This window comes from Schistocerca gregaria, chromosome 4 (genome assembly GCF_023897955.1).
Source record: "Schistocerca gregaria isolate iqSchGreg1 chromosome 4, iqSchGreg1.2, whole genome shotgun sequence".
Taxonomy (NCBI): Eukaryota; Metazoa; Arthropoda; class Insecta; order Orthoptera; family Acrididae; genus Schistocerca; species Schistocerca gregaria.
Window position 1 is genome coordinate 574,342,008 of NC_064923.1, and position 26,142 is coordinate 574,368,149.

The 26,142-nt window shown below is 37.5% G+C and overlaps 1 protein-coding gene across 1 annotated transcript in view; it reads right to left on the reverse strand.

The window, feature by feature from the left end:
* LOC126267464 (ATP-dependent DNA helicase DDX11) overlaps window positions 1-25,375 on the reverse strand; it is a 153,943-nt gene extending 128,568 nt beyond the window's left edge. The window contains exons 1-2 of the mRNA XM_049972735.1: window positions 25,003-25,375; window positions 8,738-8,857 (exon numbers count right to left, since the gene is read on the reverse strand). Coding sequence (XP_049828692.1) covers window positions 8,738-8,857; window positions 25,003-25,134 — 252 coding nt within the window. The 5' untranslated portion in view covers window positions 25,135-25,375. The remainder of the gene's footprint in view (window positions 1-8,737; window positions 8,858-25,002) is intronic.
* Between the last annotated feature and the right edge of the window lie 767 nt (window positions 25,376-26,142).

Below are 26,142 nucleotides of genomic sequence, written 5' to 3' on the forward strand. Positions count from 1 at the left end.
AGTAGAAAGGGTTTGAAGAGAAATGAAGAACCACGAAGCAAGTGGAACTGGTGGATTACCCGCAGATGTGGAGGAGGAGGAAATTAGTGTTTAACGTCCCGTCGACAACGAGGTCATTAGAGACGGAGAGCAAGCTCGAGTGAGGGAAGGATGGGGAAGGAAATCGGTCGTGCCCTTTCAAAGGAACCATCCCGGCATTTGCCTGAAGCGATTTAGGGAAATCACGGAAAACCTAAATCAGGATGGCCGGAGACGGGATTGAACCGTCATCCTCCCGAATGCAAGTCCAGTGTGCTAACCACTGCGCCACCTCGCTCGGTCCCCGCAGATGTGTTTAAGAGCCTTGGGAGTACTGGTGTGAAAGAGCTAACTTATCTATATAATAAGATGTATAAAAAAGGTGAATGGCCAGACGACTTTCTCTCAGCAGTAATGATACCAATAGAGAAGAAAAACAATAACAAGAAATATGAGGATTTTAGAACTGTAAGTTTGATTTCCCTCACAGCAAAAGTTCTACTACGGGTGATAAATAGGAGACTTCACAGAAGACTGAGAAAAAGTATTGCAGAGTAACAGTAAGGGTTTAAAAGAGGAAAAAGTACAAGGCATGCATTTGGACTGCTGAGAATTATAGGTGAGAGATACATTGAAAGAGAAAAGAAAAGTTTATACTGTTTTCACTGAGCCTTTGATCGAGTACAGTGGAATAAATTAATGGACATTTTAAGGAAGAATATTGTTGACTGGAGGGGTAGGAGGCTGTTTAAGAACCTATACCTACAACAGAAAACACAAATACAGATTGGGAATGAGATGGCAGAGGAAAGTACAATCGGAAGGTGAGTGAAACACAGCTGCTGTCTCTCCAAAATATATTTGGAGCATATTATTCAGAAATGTTTAACATGAAAAAGATGAGTGTGTGTTGGTAGTAGGAGACTACAATGTATCCGATTTGTGGATGATATGGTGTAATTGGGAGAGAGAGAAAAAACTATGACCGGAATATTAAAAGAAAAGGAGGAAATTTGAATGAGAATTAATGAGAAAAAGACAAAACGTATGGCGATAAGTGCAAGAAGAACTACAAAATTAGGAGAGAAAGATACAGAATAAGTTAGTGCTTTCAAATATCTAGGAAGTATAATTACAGGTGACATGAGATGTAATAAGGAGGTGAGAAGATGTACAGTGATCACCAAGACCGCATTTAATAAGAAAAGGAGGCTTCTCTGTGGATGCATGTACAAGTACCTGAGGAAGAGACTGGCGAAGTGCTTTATATGGAGCTTGGCATTATACGGAGCTGAGTTGCGGACACTGAGAAAAGAGGAAGAAATAAGAATACAAGCGTTTCAGAGATGAATTTGCAGAAAGATGAAAGAGATAACATGAGTAAACAAAGTGAGAAATGAGGAGATGCTGAGAAGAGTGGGGGAAGAGAGACAAATTATAAAGATAATCAGGTATAGGAAACACTGTTGGCTTGGACACTGGAAGAGAATGAACGCTATGAGGGAACAGTGAATGGCAGAAGAAGAAGACACAGAAGATACCAGGTTGTGGATAGTATAAGGATAGGAAACAATTATGAAAAAACAAAGATGGTCACAAATGACAAGAGTGCATAAAGAGCTACATGTGAAGACCTATCCTATGGCAGAACACTGATGGTGGTGGTGACAATGAAAAACATCAATACTCTAAGAGCAAAAGTAACTGTCACAGAATGTAAATACATCTCTGAATTCTGATATTCCTTTGAAGGGAGTTTAACAGTACTGGTGGCAGTGTTGGTGTCAGCTATAGTGTTCTACGACATGGTTATCAGTACCCTGTTGAATATGAATGTATGCATTTTGTGAGAAGTCTTTCCTCATAAAAAATCTTGTGACTGTCTCATGAAGACTTTTTAGGGACTCTCAGGCAATGAAAATGTCTGCGAGAGTGAGGAGGATTGTGTCCCCCCTCCTCTCCCCGGGGTACACTCTCAGTGAGAGCCAATCCTCCCAACCCACACCAAAGGCAATACTTCAGATGGATAACATACTGTCCTTTACTGGAGAAAACCCAATATCAGTTGTTGTCCAAAAAGTTTACTGTCCATCTAGATTGCAAATATTTGTAAAATTGGTTTCATCAAACTGCCTTCATATCTGATAAGGAGACTTTACATACTGGCCCTCTTCGATTTTCTTCGTAAGTGTAGGATCTGTAGTTCATCACCCAGACATTAATTTTCTAAAACTGTACAACACAATTCTCAAAATAACTTAAAAAAAAGTCTTTGGAGATTAGAAGTTTTCCAATAGCTGTTAAATACAAAATAATTACACCCTATTAACATAACTGCTGGTAGCTACGTATCATGAAAGTACAGTAGAGCATCGATTATCCGAAGTAATTGGGGGGACGTGGGTGTTCGGAAAACTGGTTTGTTCGTATAATCCAACTGTACATGTTTATTTGCCAAAAAGAAGTACTGTACAGTAAATTTATTCATAAAAACGGGTATCTCTTTTAGTATTACAAAGTAACATACAAAGGCAACTTCAGTGGGAATATATAGTATGTGGCACAGTTTATTAAACAAAAATATATACATATTACATACGTATTTTGCATGAACAATACACACAGTACACAAAATTAACGTTTAAAAAAATCCTTTATTTTGGTCTGTCTAAGCAAGCCTACACGCTTACGAGCAGTTAAGTCACGTACTTTTTCCATTACAGATATCTGAAAGGCCCCAATAGAAGCAATGTTCCGCCAGCGGTGGCCCAGTGCGGCGACTACTGTGGGAAACTTGGTTTGGGAGTGAGGGGGAAGATGGACGGTAGGGTGGGAGAGTAACAGGTGCGAGCGAGTACACAGTTAAGCGGTCGTTCGGTTGACCGACATTCAGATAATCGACACTCTACTGTATTGCAATCTGATTAGTAGCAGATACAGTTAGCTTTTTTTTTTTTTACTTTTTTAAAATTCTACAAAAGTTTGCTGAAAGGAATAGCTCCAGATTTTTTTTTGTGCAAGTTCTTAAATCAATACAAAATAAACATATGTTATTAACATTCTACATGTTTATTCTTCATGTATGCATATTTATTTCTCAATTTGTTGATACCGTCACTGTAGAATTTTGACTTTGTTGATGGCGCTTTCACCTCACCTCCGCTTGCACCGCCTCATCACTATCACAGTGGAGCCTATGAAAATCAGATGGAGCCAAGTTGGGAGTGTATGGAGCTTGATCGATGACAGACAACCCAACATAACTGATTATTGCAGATGTCGCATCTGGCCTGGAATTGTCATATTGAAGGAGAGGGTGCTCCATGTGTGGACAAACTCTTCGAATTCAAAAGTTGATTACAGCACTCTGTTTCTCTCGCACCGACATAGTTACGTTACACACCAATGTCACATGTTACAATTCAGAGCCCTCTAACAGCAAAGGGCTAGAAATATGTAGACATGAATAACAATGTTGTAGAATGTTAGTAACGATTGTTTTATGCAAAAAAATTTAAGACTTTTCACATAAAAAGACTTGGAGGGATTACTTTTCAGCAAGATCTCAGATACTTATTATCAAATGGAAATGAAGTAACAAATATTTAATCATAATTTTAATTAAATTAAACCTTCTTATTTTTTATTACTGCTCATATAAAAATTGACTAAAATTTGATGCAGACCTGTGAAACACCTCATTGTTAAATGAGAAGAAATTGTAGAAATCAATAATCCTGTACAATATCTAGAAATAAGAAAAAGTATTTCATTTACTATTTGAATCGTGAATTTGCAAAATGACTTAAGCCCTTAGAGGTACAACAAAAAATTGTCTATTATCTTACTGAAGTGAATATTGCAATAAATTATTGCATTAAATGTTACATACAGCAAAACTACATAAGGCTGTCATTACAAAAGCATGATCTTGAAGTTACTTAATGTTCAAATTTTGGTTTAAAAAAGGACTTAAGTCATTTTTCAAATTAACTTCAGTTTTGCTTCTTACGTAATAAAATTCTGGCATATAAACACATAATAATGCATTTTCTTAATTGAAAAACACATTCAGAATACACATAATGGTAAATCATCCAAGGAAATAAACATACAAGACAAAGTTTCCAAAAGAAAATTGCAATTTTACTCATTTGTCTTTGTTTCCCAAGCTGCAATTATCTCATAAAATGCTTTGGATTCTTTACAGTCAGGAATGTACTTGACAAGTTTGCATATATCTTTAATAATTTTATTTTCACTGATTGGACACATACCATTTGGATAAGCATGTCTCTGTGATAGTTCTGGTACGTGTGGATATGTTGGTCCAAGGATGAAAGAATGTTGAATTATTCCTTCTATGAATGGTTTAGCCACAACTATTCCAATCTGTTCTGCAGAAAAGCAGAATTCCATAAAAGTTGAAACAGTGAACGATACCTTTTTATCTCTAGGAACATCCGTAACAGACGTCTCTATGAAATTTGCATTTCTTTTATAATAATGTGACCACCAGTTGTTGTAATCATAAACATCCTCACTTTCAACAATTGTAACTGTAAAATTTCCTTTAGCACTACAGCTGACTATGTGTTCATACACATCCTTCAATGCGTAGAGTCTGTGCACGTTTAGCACAATCATTAAGTGCACTGCTTTTCAGTTTAACATTCAGTTCTTCACACGTAATGCATGTGTCTACGCTGGGTCTACCAAATCTCAAACGAAAATAGTTATTGAAATGTCTGTGATAATAGTGGTAAGACACATTACTATCAGGATATTTGAGAAGAAACATTTCATGCTTAGTTTTCACAGTTCGTTCACTGTTTAAGTAAAAAACATCTGTTTTTCCATAGTGGGTTTGTTTAGTTGGAAATGACGCATTATTGGCATGAATAGTAGCAAGTATATGAGCCTCTTTTGCATTCCCTGGTTTGTGTTTTCCATGTTGGCCTTTAGGAGATTTGCTACCAAGCAGCAACTAACACAATCTCTTCATCTTGGATTCGGTAACACAATAAACACTGAGGAAGGCTTTCTTACACACCTCTATCTGCTTGTCTGAATCTTTAACATAGTATTTGAACATAGCTGCCCTAGTACCAGGCTCGTCTTTCCTTCATCTTCGTGTTTTTATGGCAATACTTTCAGTTTGTCCCTTGTTCATTCTTAGTGTCAAAATTGTTCATGTAGTTAACTGCTTCTAACAATGCATTTATGGAAATCAAGTTAAGAGATTGTTTCCTGCATCTGAAATGTGACAATTTTTTATAAACAAGAGTCTGCATTACTAATAATTACCAGTCTCAGTAAGCTACATGATGTGTGCAACAATATTGCAAAACAAAATTAAATCCAAATTGCTTACCCACAAGTAGGTCCTGTTTGCCTAGCTGAAACTAACTTCATCACATGATTTACGTGCTCCACACCTTTAACCTTAGCATGCTTTATTGTACCTCTCTTCTATTCTACAGCCCGTTTCATTCCATTCCTCCTTTTCTGGACATTATTTTCTTCATTTTCAACAACACCAATATATAAAGAACTGCTTTCAGATGCCATTTTTGTTTTCAACTAACGTATCACCAAGCAAAAAAAATAATATAGACGTTTTACCAAATTGAAGCTATACATGAATATGTTAACAATTATCATTACCTTACAAGCAAAACAACTTAAGTCCTGGACTAAGGCTGCTTTGCTGGTAAACAAGAATGTTCTGTTACTGGAAATAATGTACAGAAGTTAGGGACTAAAGTCTCATTGGCATTAAGTGATGCATGTTGGGTATTGGAACATTGCTGTGCCCATAACTCGAAACCATGAAAATGTGGACTTAAAGTCATTTTGCAAATTCATGATTCATTTAATGTTTAACATTTTAATATCAAATTTTAATTTACTGTGAATACTCTCATTTTCATGCAATTAATACTGAAAATTAAAATATGTTTTATTAAAAAATTATGATTCAATACTTGTTCATTTATTTTTTAAATAATTAATGGAAAATTTCATATAAAGATGTGAAACAAATACTAACAAAGAGATAGAGGGGCTAGCCAGTACTTACCACAGCTCAGTACAGCCGATAGATACACAAAAAAACAACTGAACATTTACATTCCTAGCTTTCGGAATAAATGTTCCTTCATCAGGGAGGAGAGAGGGGAAAGAAAGGGAAGAAGGGAAAGTGGATTTAGTTACTCACAACCCGGGTTATGAAGCAACTGGGAAAGGAAAACAGGGAGGGGAGCAAGGATGGAGGCATGGTTGTCAGAGGGGAGCCAAAGATATTCTACTGTAAGTACTGTGCCAGCTTCAAACCAAAGAGGATGCATACAGAAGTAAAGAGGTATCATCAGCACCAGTCCCTCTGAACTGCGGAGATGGGAACTTACACTCCAACACATCCTTTCATCCCGCCATCCCCCTGAACTGAACCTACGTTAAACAACCTCACTCCCATTTACTCTTCAGTCTTCTCCTCTTTCCCTTTCCTCTTTAGCCATTCATGCATCTTTTCATCCTACATCTTTATACTATATACCTCTTTACTTCTGTATGCATCCTCTTTGGTTTGAAGCTTGCACAGTACTTACAGTAGAATATCTTTGGCTTCCCTCTGACAACCATGCCTCCATCCTTGCTCCCCTCCCTGTTTTCCTTTCCCAGTTGCTTCATAACCTGGGTTGTGAGTAACTAAATCCACTTTCCCTTCTTCCCTTTCTTTCCCCTCTCTCCTCCCTAATGAAGGAACATTTATTCTGAAAGCTAGGAACGTAAATGTTCGGTTGTTTTTTGTGTATCTATCAGCTGTACTGAGCTTAGGTAAGTACCGGCCAGCCCCTCTATCTCTTTGTTAGTATTAATTTATTTTTTCATCTACGGTTGTATGACTTATGCTATGCACTCAGTTACCAGCAGTTATGTTAATTAGGTGGAATTGTTTTATACTTAACAGTGCTTGTAAATCTTCTAATCTTCAACGATGATGTTCAGAGATTTATATATATAAATACATTTTTTTTTCAGGAATTGAGCTTCAAACCCTACAAGTATAAAGAAAATCAAAGAGGGCCAGTCTGTAATGCCCCGTGTCTTAGTTACAAGAGTAACCCATCAGTTTCTATACACAAAGTATCCCACAACTATCTGAAGCTGTCTTACTTATATCAGTCATTTTGTTCCAAAGAACAAGTGAAACCTTACTCGCAACAACTGCTATGTCAGTATGACCTGTACATGCCATATTGTCACAATATGACAAACACAATTCCACCGGACTCATCATTTTGCAGTTTCAGCTCTCTTTGACATTGAAATGACTGAGGGGACAAAATCTTAAGATAATTTTAAATAAATGAGAGTACAAAACAAGCCTATGTCTTAGCTGTTGGATGAGACGGAATACTGGAAGTCTGCATGTACCCAGCATCATATCAACACCATCATATTCAACAGACAACGAAATATAATGGAACACAACAACAGTGTAAATAATGCACTATTGGCCGCTAATATGGTCAGCCGCACTTTCAAATATGTGCGCCGCCATTTATGCCGCCATGTTTCCTACAGCTACCACTGTGGCATGAGGGCCCTGCCACAAATGATTACACCAGTGCCAGTGAGATGGAAGCATCCCTACTCTGGAGCTCCAGCGGCAGGTGTACTCGAGTTTCAACACTCATACACAGAGCTCCATTTTTTGTGTTTGCCATCTGAATAACATTTACAGACTTTCATAGTACCCAGGGCTCAACATCTTCTGAATAGAGATTTACAAATCTTTTGTAGATGATTACAAACTTACGCTGCAAATTCAGCAAAAAAGGTATATATTATTTTTGCAATTTGATATTAGATGTAGAATATGTTAATATCTGAACTCCCTTTTCATGAAAGGCATCTCTTCCTCACTCCTGTATCCACTAAAGAACCACCTTGCGTGCAAAGGAAGTTATAACAAACACCTAACTGCAAGACATCACAAGATACACATTTGCCAAGTAGGGTATTAAAGAGAATCTACTATACGACCACTATACAAAGAATTAAGAGAGACTGAAAGATAAGGTAAATGCATTTATGCTGCATATATATTGGCCTCGGGGTTATTGTATTGTTTCACTTGATTTTGAGCAAACTGACAAATTTGATTCACTTGACATCTGGCAGTTCGCCAGAGTATTCAAGGAACAAGCTGCAAGCAGGAAAAGTTTTAAATTTGACAAGGCTCTTCTACTACTGTAATGTACACTTCAACAAATCAGAAAAACAAAATAACTATTTCAAAATATAATTGTCAGAAGCTGGCAGAAATTTAGGAATCCTTGATTTTTCTATATAATTGCAATCTAATAACTATCCTATTCTTTCCAGGATGAGATTTTCACTCTGCAGCGGAGTGTGCGCTGATATGAAACTTCCTGGCAGATTAAAACTGTGTGCCCGACCGAGACGCGAACTCGGGACCTTTGCCTTTCGCAGGCAAGTGCTCTACCAACTGAGCTACCGAAGCAAGACTCACGTCCGGTACTCACAGCTTTACTTCTGCCAGTATCCGTCTCCTACCTTCCAAACTTTACAGAAGCTCTTCTGCGAACCTTGCAGAACTAGCACTCCTGAAAGAAAGGATATTGTGGAGACATGGCTTAGCCATGCCAGGAAGTTTCATATCCTATTCTTGGCTATACAATTTCCTTACCTCTAGTTCTTCCAGTTGTAAAGTCAGGGCTGCCACCTGAGCTTCAAGGTCTGCCTGGCACCTCGCCTCGTGGTCCAGCAGCCATCTCAGTGCACCACAAATCAGACTCAATGATTTGCCCTGTGTATAAAAAAAAAAGCATTAGATCACATTTTGAGGAGCTCTCTGTCATGCACTAACAACTTTATTTAAAATATGCTGGAATTGGCAGTCATGTGTGCGTGAGGCTTGTTTGCTTGTGTGTGTGTGTGTGTGTGTGTGTGTGTGTGTGTGTGTGTGTGTGTGTGCAACTTGATGTGTCTTCTTTACGGTAAGTAGCAATCTGCCAATCTGCCTTCTTTTCCTACCTTGTTAAAAAGTAATGTGATGTGCCACATTCAAGTATCAGTTTAAAGTAAAGTAGTAACCTCCTGAAAAACAACCAACTTTAAAACTTACATCCATATTAAATGGTACAAGCTTAGATGACACCAAAACAGACAAACATCATAGAAGGAAAAGAATTAATTGTTTTAAGGGTATGTAAAATGCAAACTAACCAATGAGTTGGTAAAGCAAGCAGCTGATAACATTACATTAAGTTGGTGATGAAACTTATATGAACTAACAGTTTTAAAATTTGGCTAAATCATCATTTCTCTACAGCATTACCAATTTCAGATATGTAATGATGACCAAAACAAAACAATCTCATAAAATAGAATTGGGATAGGAGCAATATATATTTGCATAGACATCAAACAATTACTTGCACTTAGTCTGGTGAATACCTCTTTCTTCTCTCATTACTTGTACTAGTTTTTTTTCTTGTCCCAAATTCATAATCAACACAAGATACACAGCTCTTAAGGAAATGCAAGGTTATGACAGACCTTTAAGTGGTAAATGTGGGAATCAGGAAAGGGAATAACAAATAGTTGTACACAATATCAATACAGTCTGCCAGGACTCAAAGTTTGACAAGTGCCAAACCTCAGAAGACCTATGTTCACAATGATCTCAGCCCACATATGAGACGTTCTGAATCACCTTGAGCAGTTTATGTATTGATCAGTAGGGATCTTAAGTCTCCAGTCAACATTGTCAATCACAATGTATGTAACTCAGAGGGTCGAAACTTTGACTTACCATATAGTATGTACAATATTACACTCTGCCCCCTCCATGGAGTATAGCATATTCATTAAAATTAACACTGTCTGCATAGAAAATTAGATGCAGGTAAAGGGGGCAAATGTATTTAGAAGTGGATGCAGCACAACGGGCCATTTGCAAGTTGTGACCAAAACTAAAAAACTGAGCAATAAATGTGGAATCACCATTTTGTCTGTCATTCAAAAATTACAAGAAATCCTTTGACTCAATTTTCAATGAAATTTTTACTATAATTCAGTTAATATAACTTTATGATTGATGCATCAGCTTAAGCGTATTACAGAAATGATAACCTTTATCAGCTGGATAAGCTACACTGAAGGTGAACTGTGCGACAAAGATTATTCTTAATATTTCAAGAGTGTGGATACGGACGAATTATCATAATATTAAATTCTATTTCTCACCGAAACAGCCTCAACTACTGGAGAGTCTGATCATGTAAGCTCCATGTCTTACTGCTGTCAGCCAGAATCAAATGTGTATCCAGGTTACAGACTTGTAAATTTACTGTCAAAAATAGGATTCTGTTTGCCATATTAATTTCATCACTTTTTTTGTCTCTCCTACTTCTTCCCCACAATATTTATCCACTTATTGTTGTTAGTTGCCAAGAACACGACTTCATGACTTGATTCAATAACATCAGCTCCTTCCTTTCAGCATGCAGGTTATACAAAGTTTTCCTCTGACTTCAGTTAACTTAAAGGCCTATTCACTTGCTAATTCTATTGAAATCATGCACTGTTTGTTGGAGTTCTGAATCTGAAGTTTTAAAAAAAAGGAAAAGATATAATCTCCAAACTGAAGATCGTTCAGATAGTACACAATCATGTATATTTCTTCCCCAGCTACAAGGGTCGAAGAACACGAAAGGGAAGCAGTGGTTGGGAAGGGAGTGAGATGGGGTTATAGCTTATCTGTGTTGATGTTCAGAATGTGCACTGGCCAAGCAGTAAAGGAAACCATGGACAAATTTGGATCCGTGCACATAAAAACACTGAGGTTTGCCAAAGACACTGTCAACCTGTCAAAGATAACAAAGTAATTTGAAAAGCAGTTGAGCAGAATGGATGTCTTGAAATGAGGGTATAAGATAAACATAAAAAAGTAAAACAAGAGTAAAAATCAGGTGATACAGAAGGAATTAGATTATGAAATGAGGCACTAATAGTAGTAATATTAGTGCAGCAAAATAACTGATGACGGTTGAAGCAGACAGGATACAAAATGCAGACTAGCAATAGCAAGAAAACCATTTCCAAAAAGAAGAATTTGTTCATGTGTAATAAGAATTTAAGTGTTAAACGAGAGCAATAAACAGTTCAGACATGAAAAGAATAAAAGCTGTTAAAATTTGGTGCTATTGAAGAGTGCTTTTCATTAGATAGTAGACTGAATAACTAAACTTATCTTCGTATCTGATGAAGGTGTAACAGCCAAAAACCAATTTGTGAAATAAATAATAAATATTGTATAATATTACACCTGTGTTGTTAGTGTTTCCATTCATAACATATAAAATATTCTACCAAGAGACAATGGAACAGTCAATCAGTGCAACAAAGGAGGAGGTACAGATTCGAACAAGGGAGAAAAAAAATTTAGCATAACATAAGTATAAGTGATTGGTTAATAGGACACATCCTGATGCATCAAAGCACAGTCAGTTTGATAACGAAGGGAAGTTTGAGGTGAAAATTGTAGAGTGAGACCCTGCACGAATACAGTAAGCAGGTTAAAATGGATGTAGGTTGCACTACTTATTCAGAGATTAAGAGGCTTGAACAGGATATACTAGCATGGAGAGCTGCATCAAACTGAAAATTACAACAACTTTTGCACTGTCTGTGATATAATAATAGTTACTTTGCTGTAAAAGCAAAATCTATTGTGGTGACATACCATGGACTGTGATACAGTCTCACTATATTAGATTGGAAAATGACAATTTAATTTGTGACTCGGCAAAACAAATGTATGCAAAAATTGTATTTCTACTCTGATTAAAATTACTTTGTGATTGACAGATTGCACTGACCGGGGGTGGGGTGGGGTTGGGTGGGGTGGGGTGGGGGGAGCAGACAACCAACCTTCACAAGGCACTCCATGTACCCACAAAACAGGCAACACAGCGAAAACGTGTCGCTCGAGAAAGAACTGCAATTGGATGGCAACTGGCACCAACTGAAACATCAATCTCAAAGTTATTTTAATCAGAGTAAACATAGTGGTGATAGAGTGATCTGTAGGCTACCTTGAGAATTAAATTAGTTTAGAAAGTGAAGTCTCGGTTCAATGCAAGCTTGGCTCTTGGGTTTGGTTCAGGTGGAGTCACAGTTTTTCACTGCCTCCCCCCCCCCCCCCCTCCCAATATAATTTGCTGTCAGCCTCACAGTTAATGCATCACAGATGTCTAAAATTTTAATTACAATCTCTCTCTGTCTCTGTCTACAAACATACTCTTGTAAGTCGGGCCCCAGTAAAGTTTTACCAGTATATATTTAGTGAACATTATGATCATTAGTCACTGACCAGTTAACAGTTATATGACGTAATGTGTGCTAAAGGTAAATATAACAGCTCTACTTTTGGCCCTGCACGAGCACCAGGCGACTTCATATGTTTAAACTCATATGTATATTCCTTATGTATTGAATTTACTTATCTTCCACTGCTTTATTTTACACAAGCAAACTAATCAAGAACTTTAACTTGGACTCGCTAGAAAGCTCGGATCTACATCTACACTTCTTGAAACTACTGTTAAGTGCATAGAAGAAGGTATGTCCCATTGTTCCAGTTATTAGGGTTTCTTCCCGTTCCATTCAAATATGGAGCACGGAAAGAATGGGCATTTGAATGTCTCTACATGTGCAGCAATTATTATAATATTATCCTCGCAATCCTATGCGAGTAATACGTAGGGGATCGTAGTATATTCCTAGGGTCATCATTTAAAGCAGATTCTTGAAACTTTGTTAATATACTTTCTCAGGATAATTTATGTCAACCTTCAAGAGACTACCAGTTCAGTTCCTTCAGTATCTCTGACACTCCCCCATAACTAAACAAACCTATGAACATTAGTGCTGCCCTTCTCTGTATATATTCAGTAACCTATGTTAGTCCTATTTGGGACAGGTCCCCACACACTTGAGCAACATTCTAGAACCAGTCGCACAAATGATTTGCCAGTATACTCCTTTGTAGAGTGTTGCACTTCCCCTGTATTCCACCAATAAACTGAAGTCTACCACATTTTGTACCCACAACTGAGCCTATGTAATAAATCTATTTCACAACAAAGTGCTACAACCAGGTTTTTGTATGAGTTGGCCAATTCCAGCTGTGACTCATTATTATAGTCATAGGATACAACAGTTTTTCATTTTGTGAATTGCATTTTCTTTTTTTTTTTTTGTTTTACATTTCTAAACCTTTCGCAAATTGCCCGTCTTTGTACCACTTTCAAATCTTATGCAAGATCTGTCTGAATATTTATGCAACTTCTTTCAGACAGTAATTCATTATAGGTAACTGCATCATCTGCTAAAAATCTTAGATTACTATTAATATTGTCCACAAGGCCATTAACATATAACATCAACAACAAGGGTTCTAACGCACTTCCCTGGGGCACACCCACAGCTACTTCTACATCTGACAATGACTCTCCATCCAAGATAACATGCTGTGTCCTCTCTATCAAAAAATCCTCAATCTAATCACAAATTTCGCTTGATATACCATATGACCGCACTTCTGAACATAAATGTAGGTGTGGTACTGGGTCACATGCTTCTCAGAAATCAAGAAATACAGCATCTACCAAAAAGACTTGACCCAAAGCTTTAACTATGCCATGTGAGAAAAGTGCAAGTTGGGTTTCGCATGAGCGATGTTTTCGAAATCTGTACTGGTTTGCATGGAGTAGGCCATTCTGTTCGAGATACATCATTAAGTGAGCTCAGAACATGCTCTAAGATTTTACAACAAACCAATGTCAAGGACACTAGTACAGAATGTGACAGAGATTCAATCGGGCTCTGGAGCTTTGCTCAATTTCAACCATTTTGGCAGTATCTCAACCCCACTGACACTAACACTTTTTTCACTCATCTTTCCATTGGTATGAGGATTAAAATTGGGGCAATTCTCCTGGGTTTTCCTTTGCAAAGGAGCATCTGAAAATGGATTAAAGAATTCCATCTTTTACTTTGCTACCGTCTTTTTCAGTTCCTGTCTCACTTGTGAGTGACTGGAGACCAACTCTGGTACAGCCTTTACATAAAATCAGAACTTCTTTAGGTTTTGTGAAAGATCATTTGACAATAGCCTGCTATAGTAGTCACTGATGGCTTTACTTGTTGCTCTCTTGACAGCCAAACATGTTTTATTCAGCATTTCTATCTACAGTATTATGCTTTGTTTTACACCTATTATGCAGTAGTCTCTTTCTCTTAAGGAGTTTCTTTACAGTGACTGTATATCATGGAAGTTTCCTCCCAATATGAACTGTTCTACTGGGTACATATCTATTCAGCACACAGTTAACAATTCTTTTGAACTTGAGCCATAGTTCCTCTGCATCCTCCTGCACTGTGCTAAAAGTTTCAAGTTTCTCATTCAGATATGACACAACTGCTTTTTTTTAATCTAGTATATAATGATTCTACTTGTTTTAATTGTCCTTTGGTAATCACTGTTGCCACAAATGCATCATGGTCAGTGATACCAGTTCTGATGTCGACATTTTCAAAGAGGTAATTTGTTGAAATTAGGTCCAATCTATTTCCATAGTGAGTGGGGTTCCGAACTATCTGCTCTAGGTAGTTTTCAGAGAACACATTAAGTAATGTTCCACAGGATGTCTTGTCATGCACAAGACTAATAAGATTGATGGATGATACTTACATACCTACTAATTTCTCTAAAGTTCTCAGTTACATCAGGAAATGAGTATGGTGGGTGATAAGATGCAATTAGTATTTTATGTCCACCCCATACTGAGGCTTGCCCAAACAATCTCGCATGCAGCTTCATCTTCTATATCAGTGGATTTACATTTCTCGTCTATTGTGACATATACACCATCCCATTTCCCATTAGCCTATCTTTTCAACACACACTTAAATTTTCTATGAAAATCCTACTGCTGTCGATTACAGGTTTCAACTAGCTTACTGTACCTTGTACTATGTAAGCTGCACTGCTTTTCAAGAGCACTTCAAACTCAGGCATTTTGCTGTGAATGCATAAAACAAGGAACTGGCAGTCATTACCAAGATAAAAGAAAATTAAAATCAGTCCTTGTTAGCCCCTGCTCTCGTAATTACCTAGACAGCATTAAACATTTTTGTTAAATATATGCCAGGCTACTGTCTTCCTTGTAGATACATACACATTCAGAAACTCTTCTGTGTAGTAGAAACAGTTTTCTGTCAACTATGATTTCCATTTGTGATTGAAGTTAATTCTTTACTTACATTTGAATACATTGTGGGAGTGAACAGTGAACAAGTGTTACAAATATTTACTATTAAAAACAGTCTTGATCACAATTTATATATTACAGTGACCGGTTGCGACCACTACTGTGGTCATCTTCAGACCAATAAGTAAGGACCTCCTTCTGCTGGAGAATCACTACTGAGTGTAGGCATTTTAGAAGTTTTATAGTACAGGATTTCTAGTTTATGTTCTTGTGAACATAAATAGCTAAGTGTTGTTCTGTGCACACACAGACGTGATAAGGTGGCCATCTCAGAATTTAGATGTATTTGGTGCATGGATACCTGCATGTCTTAACAGTAGAAATGCCAAATACCACTGTCCTAACTAACCATTTTTGTAAATTTGGGTTTGGAGGCTCAGGAGTGAGTATTAGATTGTGAGTCAGGCATCAATTTCCATATTTTCAGATACCTATTACTCAGTAATCATTTGACCTTCAGACCTTAGCTTTGTTAAGCATGTGGTATGTAGGCAACTAAGTCCATATATAATGCATAAGAAGTAGGCTACATCATTCATATGTTTTACGAAATTGTTGAAAACACAACTTTCCCATGCTATGCTTTAAAATTGTGTTTTTTAACTATGCGCGGGGAAGCAATGCAGACCACGTGTGCACTGTAACTCTTTAGTAGTAGTAGTAGTAGTAGTAGTAGTAGTAGTAGTAGTTGTTGTTGTTGTTGTTGTTGTGGTCTTCAGTCCTGAAACTGGTTTGATGCAGCTCTCCATGCTACTCTATCCTGTGCAAGCTTCTTCATCTCCCAGTACCTACTGCAACCTACACCCTTCTGAATCTGCTTAGTGTAGTCATCTCTTGGTCTCCCTCTACAATTTTTACCCTCCACGCTGCCCTCCAATACTAAATTGGTGATCCCTCGATGTCTCAGAACATGTCCTACCAACCGATCCCTTCTTCTGGTCAAGTTGTGCCACAAACTTCTCTTGTCCCCAATCCTATTCAGTACTTCCTCATTAGTTATGTGATCTACCCATCTAATCTTCAGCATTTGTCTGTAGCACCACATTTCGAAAGCTTCTATTCTCTTCTTGTCCAAACTATTTATCGTCCACGCTTCACTTCTATATATGGCTACACTCCATACAAATACTTTCAGAAACGACTTCCTGACATTCAAATCTATACTCAATGTTAAAAAAATTTTCTTCTTCAGAAACGCTTTCCTAGCCATTGCCAGTCTACATTTTATATCCTCTCTACTTCGACCATCGTCAGTTATTTTGCTCCCCAAATAGCAAAACTCCTTTACTACTTTAAGTGTCTCATTTCCTAATCTAATTGCCTCAGCATCACCTGACTTAATTCGACTACATTCCATTATCCTCGTTTTGCTTTTGTCGATGTTGATCTTGTACCCTCCTTTCAAGACCCTGTCCATTCCGTTCAGCTGCTCTTCCAAGTCCTTTGCTGTCTCTGACAGAACTACAATGTCATCGGCGAACCTCAAAGTTTTTATTTCTTCTCCATGGGTTTTAATACCTACTCCGAACTTTTCTTTTGTTTTCTTTATTGCTTGCTCAATACACAGATTGAATAACATCGGGGATAGGCTACAACCCTGTCTCACTCCCTTCCCAACCACTGCTTCCCTTTCATGTCCCTCAACTCTTATAACTGCCATCTGCTTTCTGTACAAATTGTAAATAGCCTTTCACTCCCTGTATTTTACCCCTGCCACCTTCAAAATTTGAAAGAGAGAATTCCAATCAACATTGTCAAAAGCTTTCTCTAAGTCTACAAAAGATAGAAACGTAGGTTTGCCTTTCCTTAATCTTTCTTAAGATAAGTTGTAGGGTCAATATTGCCTCATGTGTTCCAACATTTCTACGGAATCCAAACTGATCTTCCCTGAGGTCGGCTTCTATCAGTTTTTTCATTCGTCTGTAAAGAATTTGCGTTAGTATTTTGTAGCTGTGACTTATTAAACTGATTTTCACATCTGTCAACACCTGCTTTCCTTGGGATTGGAATTATTATATTCTCTTTGAAGTCTGAGGGTATTTCGCCTGTCTCATACATCTTGCTCACCAGATAGTAGAGTTTTGTCAGGACTGGCTCTCCCAACGCTTTCAGTAGTTCTAATGGAATATTGTCTACTCCTGGGGCCTTGTTTCGACTCAGGTCTTTCAGTGCTCTGTCAAACTCTTTACGCAGTATCATATCTCCCATTTCATCTTCATCTACAACCTCTTCCAGTTCCATAATATTGTCCTCAAGTACGTCGCCCTTGTATAGACCCTCTATATACTCCTTCCACCTTTCTGCTTTCCCTTCTTTGCTTAGAACTGGGTTTCCATCAATGCTCTTGATATTCATGCAAGCGGTTCTCCTTTCTCCAAAGGTCTCTTTAATTTTCCTGTAAGCAGTCTCTATCATACCCATAGTGAGATAAGCCTCTACATCCTTACATTTGTCTTTTAGCCATCCCTACTTAGCCATTTCACACTTCCTGTCGATCTCATTTTTGAGACGTCTGTATTCCTTTTTTCCTGCTTCATTTACGATTTTTATATTTTCTCCTTTCATCAATTAAATTCAATATTTCTTCTGTTACCCAAGGATTTCTAGTAGCCCTCGTCTTTTTACCTATTTGATCCTCTGCTGCCTTCACTATTTCATCCCTCAAAGCTACCATTCTTCTTCTACTGTATTCCTTTCCCCCATTACCGTCAATTGTTCCCTTATGCTCTCCCTGAAACTCTGTACAATCTCTGGTTCTTTCAGTTTATCCAGGTCCCATCTCCTTAAATTTCCACCTTTTTGCAGTTTCTTCAGTTTCAGTTCATAACCAATAGATTGCGGTCAGAGTCCACATCTGCCCCTGGAAATTTAAAACCTGGTTCCTAAATCTCTGTCTTACCATTATATAATCTATCTGATACCTTTTAGTATTTCCAGGGTTCTTCCATGTATACAACCTTCTTTCACGATTCTTGAACCACGTGTTGGCTATGATTAAGTTATGCTCTGCACAAAATTCTACCAGGCGGCTTCCTCTTCCATTTCTTAGCCCTAATCAATATTCACCTACTATGTTTCCTTCTCTCCCTTTTCCTACTGACGAATTCCAATCTCCCATGACTATTAATTTTTCTTCTCCCTTCACTACATGAATAATTTCTTTTATCTCATCATACATTTCATCAATTTCTTCGTCATCTGCAGAGCTAGTTGGCATATAAACTTGTACTACTGTAGTAGGTGTGGGCTTCGTATCTATCTTGGCTACAATAATGCGTTCACTACGCTATTTGTAGTAGCTTACCCGTACTCCTATTTTTTTATTCATTATTAAACCTACTCCTGCATTACCCTTATTTGATTTTGCATTTATAACCCTGTATTCACCTGACCAAAAGTCTTGTTCCTCCTTCCACCGAACTTCACTAATTCCCACTATACCTAACTTTAACCTATCCATTTCCCTTTTTATATTTTCTAACCTACCTGATCGATCAAGGGATCTGACATTCAACGCTCCGATCCATAGAACGCCAGTTTTCTTTCTCCTGATAATGACATCCTCTTGAGTAGTCCCCGCCTGGAGATCCGAATGGGGGACTATTTTACCTCCGGAATATTTTACCCAAGAGGATGCCATCATCATTTAACAATACCGTAAAGCTGCATGCCCTAGGGAAAAATTACAGCTGTAGTTTCCCCTTGCTTTCAGCCGTTTGCAGTACCAGAACAGCAAGGCCAGATCAGTCAATCATCCAGACTGTAGCCCCTGCAACTACTGAAAAGGCTGCTGCCCCTCTTCAGGAACCACGTTTGTCTGGCCTCTCAACAGATACCCCTCCGTTGTGGTTGCACCTACGGCACAGCTATCTGTATCGTTGAGGCACACAAGCCTCCCCACCAACGGCAAGTCCAAGGGGGGTTAGTAGTAGTATTAAGTATAAATAATAATGAAAAGTTAGTAACATCTTCCATGGATCTTTTGCATGAACGATGTAATGATGAACGAGTCATTAGACATTCACATTGTAAATTAATTTGAACATACGGTTAGATTCTGAACATTTCTAAATTTCATTTATTTATTTACAAAAAGAAAAGAAGGTATACAGATGTGTGTTAGTAATTCCTATCCACCACTTTTTACATCTTGTGACAGAAATTTCTCAGTATGTTATCAAATTTTACTCTGCTGTCTGTCAGACATCTTACATCACTGGGTACATGATCAAAAATTTTTGTTGCTGCACTGTGCAGCCCTATCAGTGCTAAAGACAACATTTATATGTAGTAATAATATCGGTTTTCCTTCTAGTATTGTAATTACATACCTCAGTTTTCTCTTGAACTGTAGTGGTTTGTTTACAACAAACTTCATGAAGGAATAAATATAACATGAAGCATCATCTTCAACTGTGTTCTGGAGAAAATCTCAGAGAATGAACTTCCACACTGTCAGCAGAAGCAGGACTGGGTACAAGAAAGACAACATCAGTGTACCCTGTCTACTCTTTGCTGATGATCTCACCCTATTGGTCAACAGCATGGAGAAGGTTACTCACCAACTACAGAGCCTCTACAGTATGGTGGCAAAAACCGGCTTGAGGGTCAACATACAGAAGATTGAGTTCATCGCCAATATAAAGCAGGCTGCTTCTACAATTCCACTAGGAAACAATACTATCTGTAAAGTTACGTGCCTCTTGATGAATCGAATGGGCCCACTCAGGAAACTAGAAGTTAAAGAGAGGAAGATCCTGAGGAGAATCGAGCTCTACGAACATCAGGAAGACAGTCACACATATAAGGAAAACTGACCTTCTATGGGCACATGACCCACCTGAATGACTCCAGGCTCACCAACAGGGTCACAGTGACAAATAGGAGAAGAGCATCCGAAACCAACTGGATCACCTCAGTTAAACCAGACTCAGAGGAAGTGCAGATCCCATTAAAGACAACCAAGAACCAAACTCAATACCGACAGGCCATCCTGCAGGGAGTCTTCCCACTGTCTCTCACAAGCAAGAAGTGTACAGTCACCACTAGACCTAAGTGGACAGATGAGAGGAAACAGGCTCACAGCCAGAAGATGAAGGCATACTGGGCCAAGAAAAAGCAGAAAACTCTAGTGGAGAGTTAAGACGAGCCCCATGGTCTCTAGTAGGCCGAAACGAATTGAAAAATAAATAAATAACATGAAGCAGTAGCCAGAATGCCTATCTCCTTAAACAGATGTCTACAAGATGATAATGGGTGGGCACTACATACTACTCTCACAGCAGGTTTTCGCACAACGAAGACTTTCTTTAGTAAAGATTAGCTACTCCAGAGTATTATTCCATAAGACATTGTTGAATGAAAACATGCAAAATATCTCATCTTACTGGTTTGTCTCTCCTCAAAATTTACAATGACTAAGTGCAAATGTGGCTTAACTAAATTGTTTTAGGACTTCCAAAAGGTGTTTTTTTGTCACCTCCCCCATCAATATGGACCTCTAAAAATTTTGTAGATTGCATCCTATTTATTATGTCCTCACCATGTGTTCCACTTATTATAGGTGTAGCACCTCTTGACATGCTGAGTCTTTTTAAAATTGAGTGTGAAACCATTCACAGACAACCAGTCAATGACACTTTCAAGAACTTTGTTTACCACTTCTTCTGTATGTATGTTTGTATTGATCACAATACTAGTGTCATCTGCTTGTTGTATACTTTACATACATGAGAAACAGTAGCGGCCCTAAGATGTTCCTGGACTATATTGCTTGAATTACTAAGTGCAACTTTCTCCATTCTTTTGGTTACATGACACGTTCCACACCCATGAATCATCTCATTTTTGGGTCTATAGAACAAAAACTGAATCTAATGTAGCCTAAACATATGACATTAGTACCATCAATCCCATAAAATGTCAATTTATCTAGGAGAATACCGTGGTTCACACTGTCAAATGCCTTGGAGAGGTCGCAGAAAATAATTATTTAATGCTTGTAATGTCTGGTGCTTGAACATGTAAATGGCATTTTCAGCAGGGCAACTCTTCTGAAACTGATTTGCTAAGGATACTATTCTTGGTAAGGTGAGATACTGTTCTAGAATATATCACATTCTCAAAAATTTAGGAGAATGTCAGCGTGAAATAGGTCAGTAATCACTTACATCTCTCTTATCACGTTTCTTAAAGATGGATTTAATAATGGCATATTTCAGTCTCTCTGGAAAAAGTCTTGAGTAGACGCATCACATATTTCAGTTAAGACTTGGCTTACTACATGGGAATACATTTTTAGTACTCAACTGGAAATACCATCAAAACCAAACAAGCTTTTATTTTTGAAAGAATGTATAATTTTCTAAATTTCAGACAAAAAAGCTGATGATACATTCATATGATTGAATTTTATGAAAGTTACATTTTCAACATGTTGCTCTTGAACTGTTTGTCCCTATGCTTCCTACTATATTGAAATGTGATTATTAAATACATTTGCAGCCTAAGATTCTTCATTTATAGACCTTCCATTCAGTTCAACGGTGCTGCTGTGTTATTCTGTGGCTGTTTGTCCTGTCTCTCGTTTCACTCCATTCCATATTACCCTAGGTCTGTTGTCAGAAGTGCTTTGAGTACTTTTTGTAGTGTGCAACTACTGCAGAATGTCTACTTGTTCTTGCCAAAAGGCATATTTTCCTTTTCCTTTCACAAAATGCTTTAATCCTTCTAGTGATCCATGTTTTTACCTTGCTGTTTAGTGGCATTTCTAACTAGTTTATGCAGAAAGCTATTTTCAAATAATGATATGAATTTATCATGGAATACATTATACTTTAATTTAGCATCACACACACACACACACACACACACAACTGAAACCACATTTGTCCTGCAATCATTCATTATTCTGATTTCCACTGAGGAGTACTCATACTGTAAGGTGCTATATTAATTATCCTAACTAAATGAGCCTGATGATCAGAGAGAGCATTTGTTACTCGGTAAACAGTTATTTTCTTACTTTGAGCTTCATCAAAGAAAACTTTATAAATTAGGGTTCTACTGTTTTTATCCATCCGAGTTTCCAAGTTAATTACTGAGGGCAAATTGTAGGATCTAAATAGGTTTCCATCTCATTTTTCCTATTAGAATTCTTTAGAAAATCTACTCTGAAGTCACCACACACTATTAATTGCTTGCTACTGTCTGACAGATCCAGATTCCTCACAAATAGTTCAAAAGATCTCAGATCTACATACAGTTTCAACCAAAAGGACATTATTTTGCAGTATTAATTCACAAGCACACACTTCTAAGTGCTGATCATTACAAAATCTACTTGTCTCATTGTTTTTGAACTTGTGTTCTAGGTCTCAATGTATGTAATAACTCCTCCTGTTCCTATGTTGAGCATTAGACATTGTAATTAATATTTCTTACCATCACTTAAGTCTTTCCGCTCCCAGGATTGGAATGACTCCTTACCCTCTCCCTTAAAACCCACATCCTTTCATCTTTCCTTTTCCTTCCCTCTTTCCTGACGAAGCAGCCGCCGGTTGCGAAAGCTCGAAATTTTGTGTGTGTGTGTGTGTGTTATTTTATTGTGCCTGTCTACCGGCGCTTTCCTATATAAAGTTATTTATGTCTCTCATTACTGCTTGCATCGTTTCCTTTGTTTCATTGAATCTGTCTTTTTAATTTACAGTAACAGAATAGGGATACACCACCAAATTTGTGCACCAACCTTGTGATTCTTTACACTGAAGACATTTAACAGTGAAATACAACATACAAATTTTCAGCCCATACCGCTTTATAGTTCTGGCTTACAGTTCAACCACAAATATTTAAGGAACAATTCTTCCAAGAGTACACATCATTTTTATTTTATCAATTTTCTGTAGTGTTGAAAGAGGATGGTATGTTTAAGTGGCATTCTTATTCTATCCATTATCATGAATAAAGTGAGCAGCCATGACTGCTACCATATATGTAAACATTCAAAAAAAAAAAAAAAAAAAAAAAAAAAAAAAAAAAAAAAAAAAAAAAAAAAAAAAAAAAAAAAAGACAGAGGCAGAGAGAGATATATATATATTTAATTGTCTATGTATCCCCCACCCCACCCCCTCCCCTGTGCTTTGAAGTTCACCACATTTGACTTTGTGATGGACTCGTCTTTAAATGAAGATAAGAAATACTAATTGCAATACCAAATGTTTTTCCATTAGTGCTTCTAGTTAATACTAGGACTACAGGCTTCAGTGCACAAACAGGTCTGTACTGTCTCCCTGTGCAAAGTTATGATTTTTTTAATCACAAATTTAAAGCTCAATGTTGACAAACTGTGTTTTTTAACATTTTTCATAAAAAATCTGAAAGATGTTTCCCACATTTTTACATGTTATATCAACTTAGTGTCCCAGATACTAGACGGAAAACAAAACTGAGGTCTGTAGTTCAAATCATTACTGAGCAGTGGTTCTCTGAAAACAGGGTAATTGATTCCATACTAATGTCCTTATACACACACTTGAGACTTCAAACATGAATTTATCAAAAATAGTTAAGGGTTAGGGCAGCGCTGTTTGGCAGTTTTACTGTTAAGACATGCCTGTATCCAAGTACCAAATATGACTAAATTCTGAAATGGTCACCTTAAGATCCACCAAATTACCTGTAAGTTCACACAGAATGACCCCTAACAATTTAGAACAGCCTGCTGCATTTCCCCCTTTTGTACTGCGATGGTGTTGTGTAATCACATACATTTGGAAATACATGTACAGCACTCACTCACACTATTTCCAAAGAACAAGATCAAAATTTTTAAGAAAAGTGTTGGAGTTTCTCCATTAGGCTTGATCACGATACTTGCACCATCAACACAGAAAACGCCTTCAGCTTGTTTGATAATAAGAGTAGATCCATTACATATAACAACAAACAAAAATGAACCTTGTTAGGCACTTCTCAATTTTCTGTCCTCCAAATTGAGAACTCAGGCTGGATAAGGAACTTATATTTACAATACAGTCTAACACTTATTTTATCAGTAACAAGTTCACACGAATATATGTTTGCTCTTTTGGTCCTTCTAAAGAAACAATAGGTGATGTTATTTTAGGGTGTACTGTCCAGGTTCACTTTGACTGTCTGTTCGTTTCAAAAGTAGTGTGAATCTCATGATCAGCATGTAGTTTTATTTTCTACAGGACTCTGTGTTCCCTTTGACATATACCACATCACAGCAATATATTTCTGATGGGTTCCATGAAACATGCAAATAACTAAACATGCCGACATTTGTATTTGAGGAGGAGGATTATTGGTGTGATAATATTTGGGATCCTATTTATAGACACATTCACTGAGGGCGTGTTTGGACTGAATTATTCGTGGGCTAGAAAATTAGCTAAAATAAAATACACTTGCAAGCAGCTCCGCTAACAGTAGAAATACTTCATGAAAAAATTTCTTTTTTCGTCACGAAGCAAATAAGATAAAATTTAAAACCTGAATACTAACGCAATTTTAAAAAGAAAATGAAGCAGACAGTTAAGTTCCAGTATATATAAATCATTGTCCCTAATGAAGTGGAAAATATACTCACAGTGCCTGTAGGACTTTCAAATATTCCCAGTCTCCCAGATTCTAACGCTTCATACAAATTCGTCATGAAATCATGTTGAATGGAATAAGCAGTGAACGGGAATGGGAAAGAATCCGGAGGCTTCAACTCCATTTTACAAACGTTTACACGATGCAGTAGACAAAGACTTCGGTGCTCACGAGGACGAAGAATACACGCCTATAGGGTTTTTCTATACATACATGGTCCTTACTTCATAATTCAACAGTTTCACATCGAATAATCACAGTACAATTAAAAACTGAACAGCATCTGTAACAAAGAGTGATGGGATTTTAAAAAAGAAAATAAACACATTGCCGTTGACATTCAATTTGAAAACAGGTCTTTTCGCGCCGTGTACAACAGGATAGCCAACTGTAGAACTAAGGCCGCCTTAAGCAGTCAATAATGCGCAATATTCTCGAACATAGAAAGTGTGGGGGCAGACTGCGGAATAATTATAAGCATGCCAAAAACTTTTGGAATATATTGTGCAACCTGTGGACAGCAAGCTTGCTTGGTGAGCAGTATCGACATTTGACAATATCTTCCCCAATCCCTCGTACGGTGAAGTCTCTGGGCATCTTCCTGTTCGCTTTTCGTTGTTCTTGTGTTCGAAACGAGACAAAAGAGCGCATTTATTAAAGAGCGTAAAATAGCGTATCGTACTCTGAAAACTACTGCTAGATTTGTAGTGTGTTAGGGCAGATAGTTGTAAATGCAGAAATATCGAGAATGAATATGATTTGTTACGAAATACACTAAACGGTACCGGTACCCTACGATTACCAAGGAAGGTGCTTTAAAACAATTTTAAGTAACGCAAAGCAATGAATAAACGTATACATACAGTACGAATTTATGTGTGTGCATACATTACTTACCTGAATCTAATCCTTTACCGCGTATATTATTACATGATACATTTCCATAATTTTGTCTCAAGTATTTCGGTAACACATATACAAGATGTGACATGCCTCTGATTTCTGTATATTATTTCCCTTATGCTTGTCAGTCGCAAATAATGAGATGAAAAGACTTCCGTCGAGTATCACTAGAATTTTGCAATAATAGTGAATATGTCTCACGTCAGTATTAGCTGGCAGTAGTTGTGAA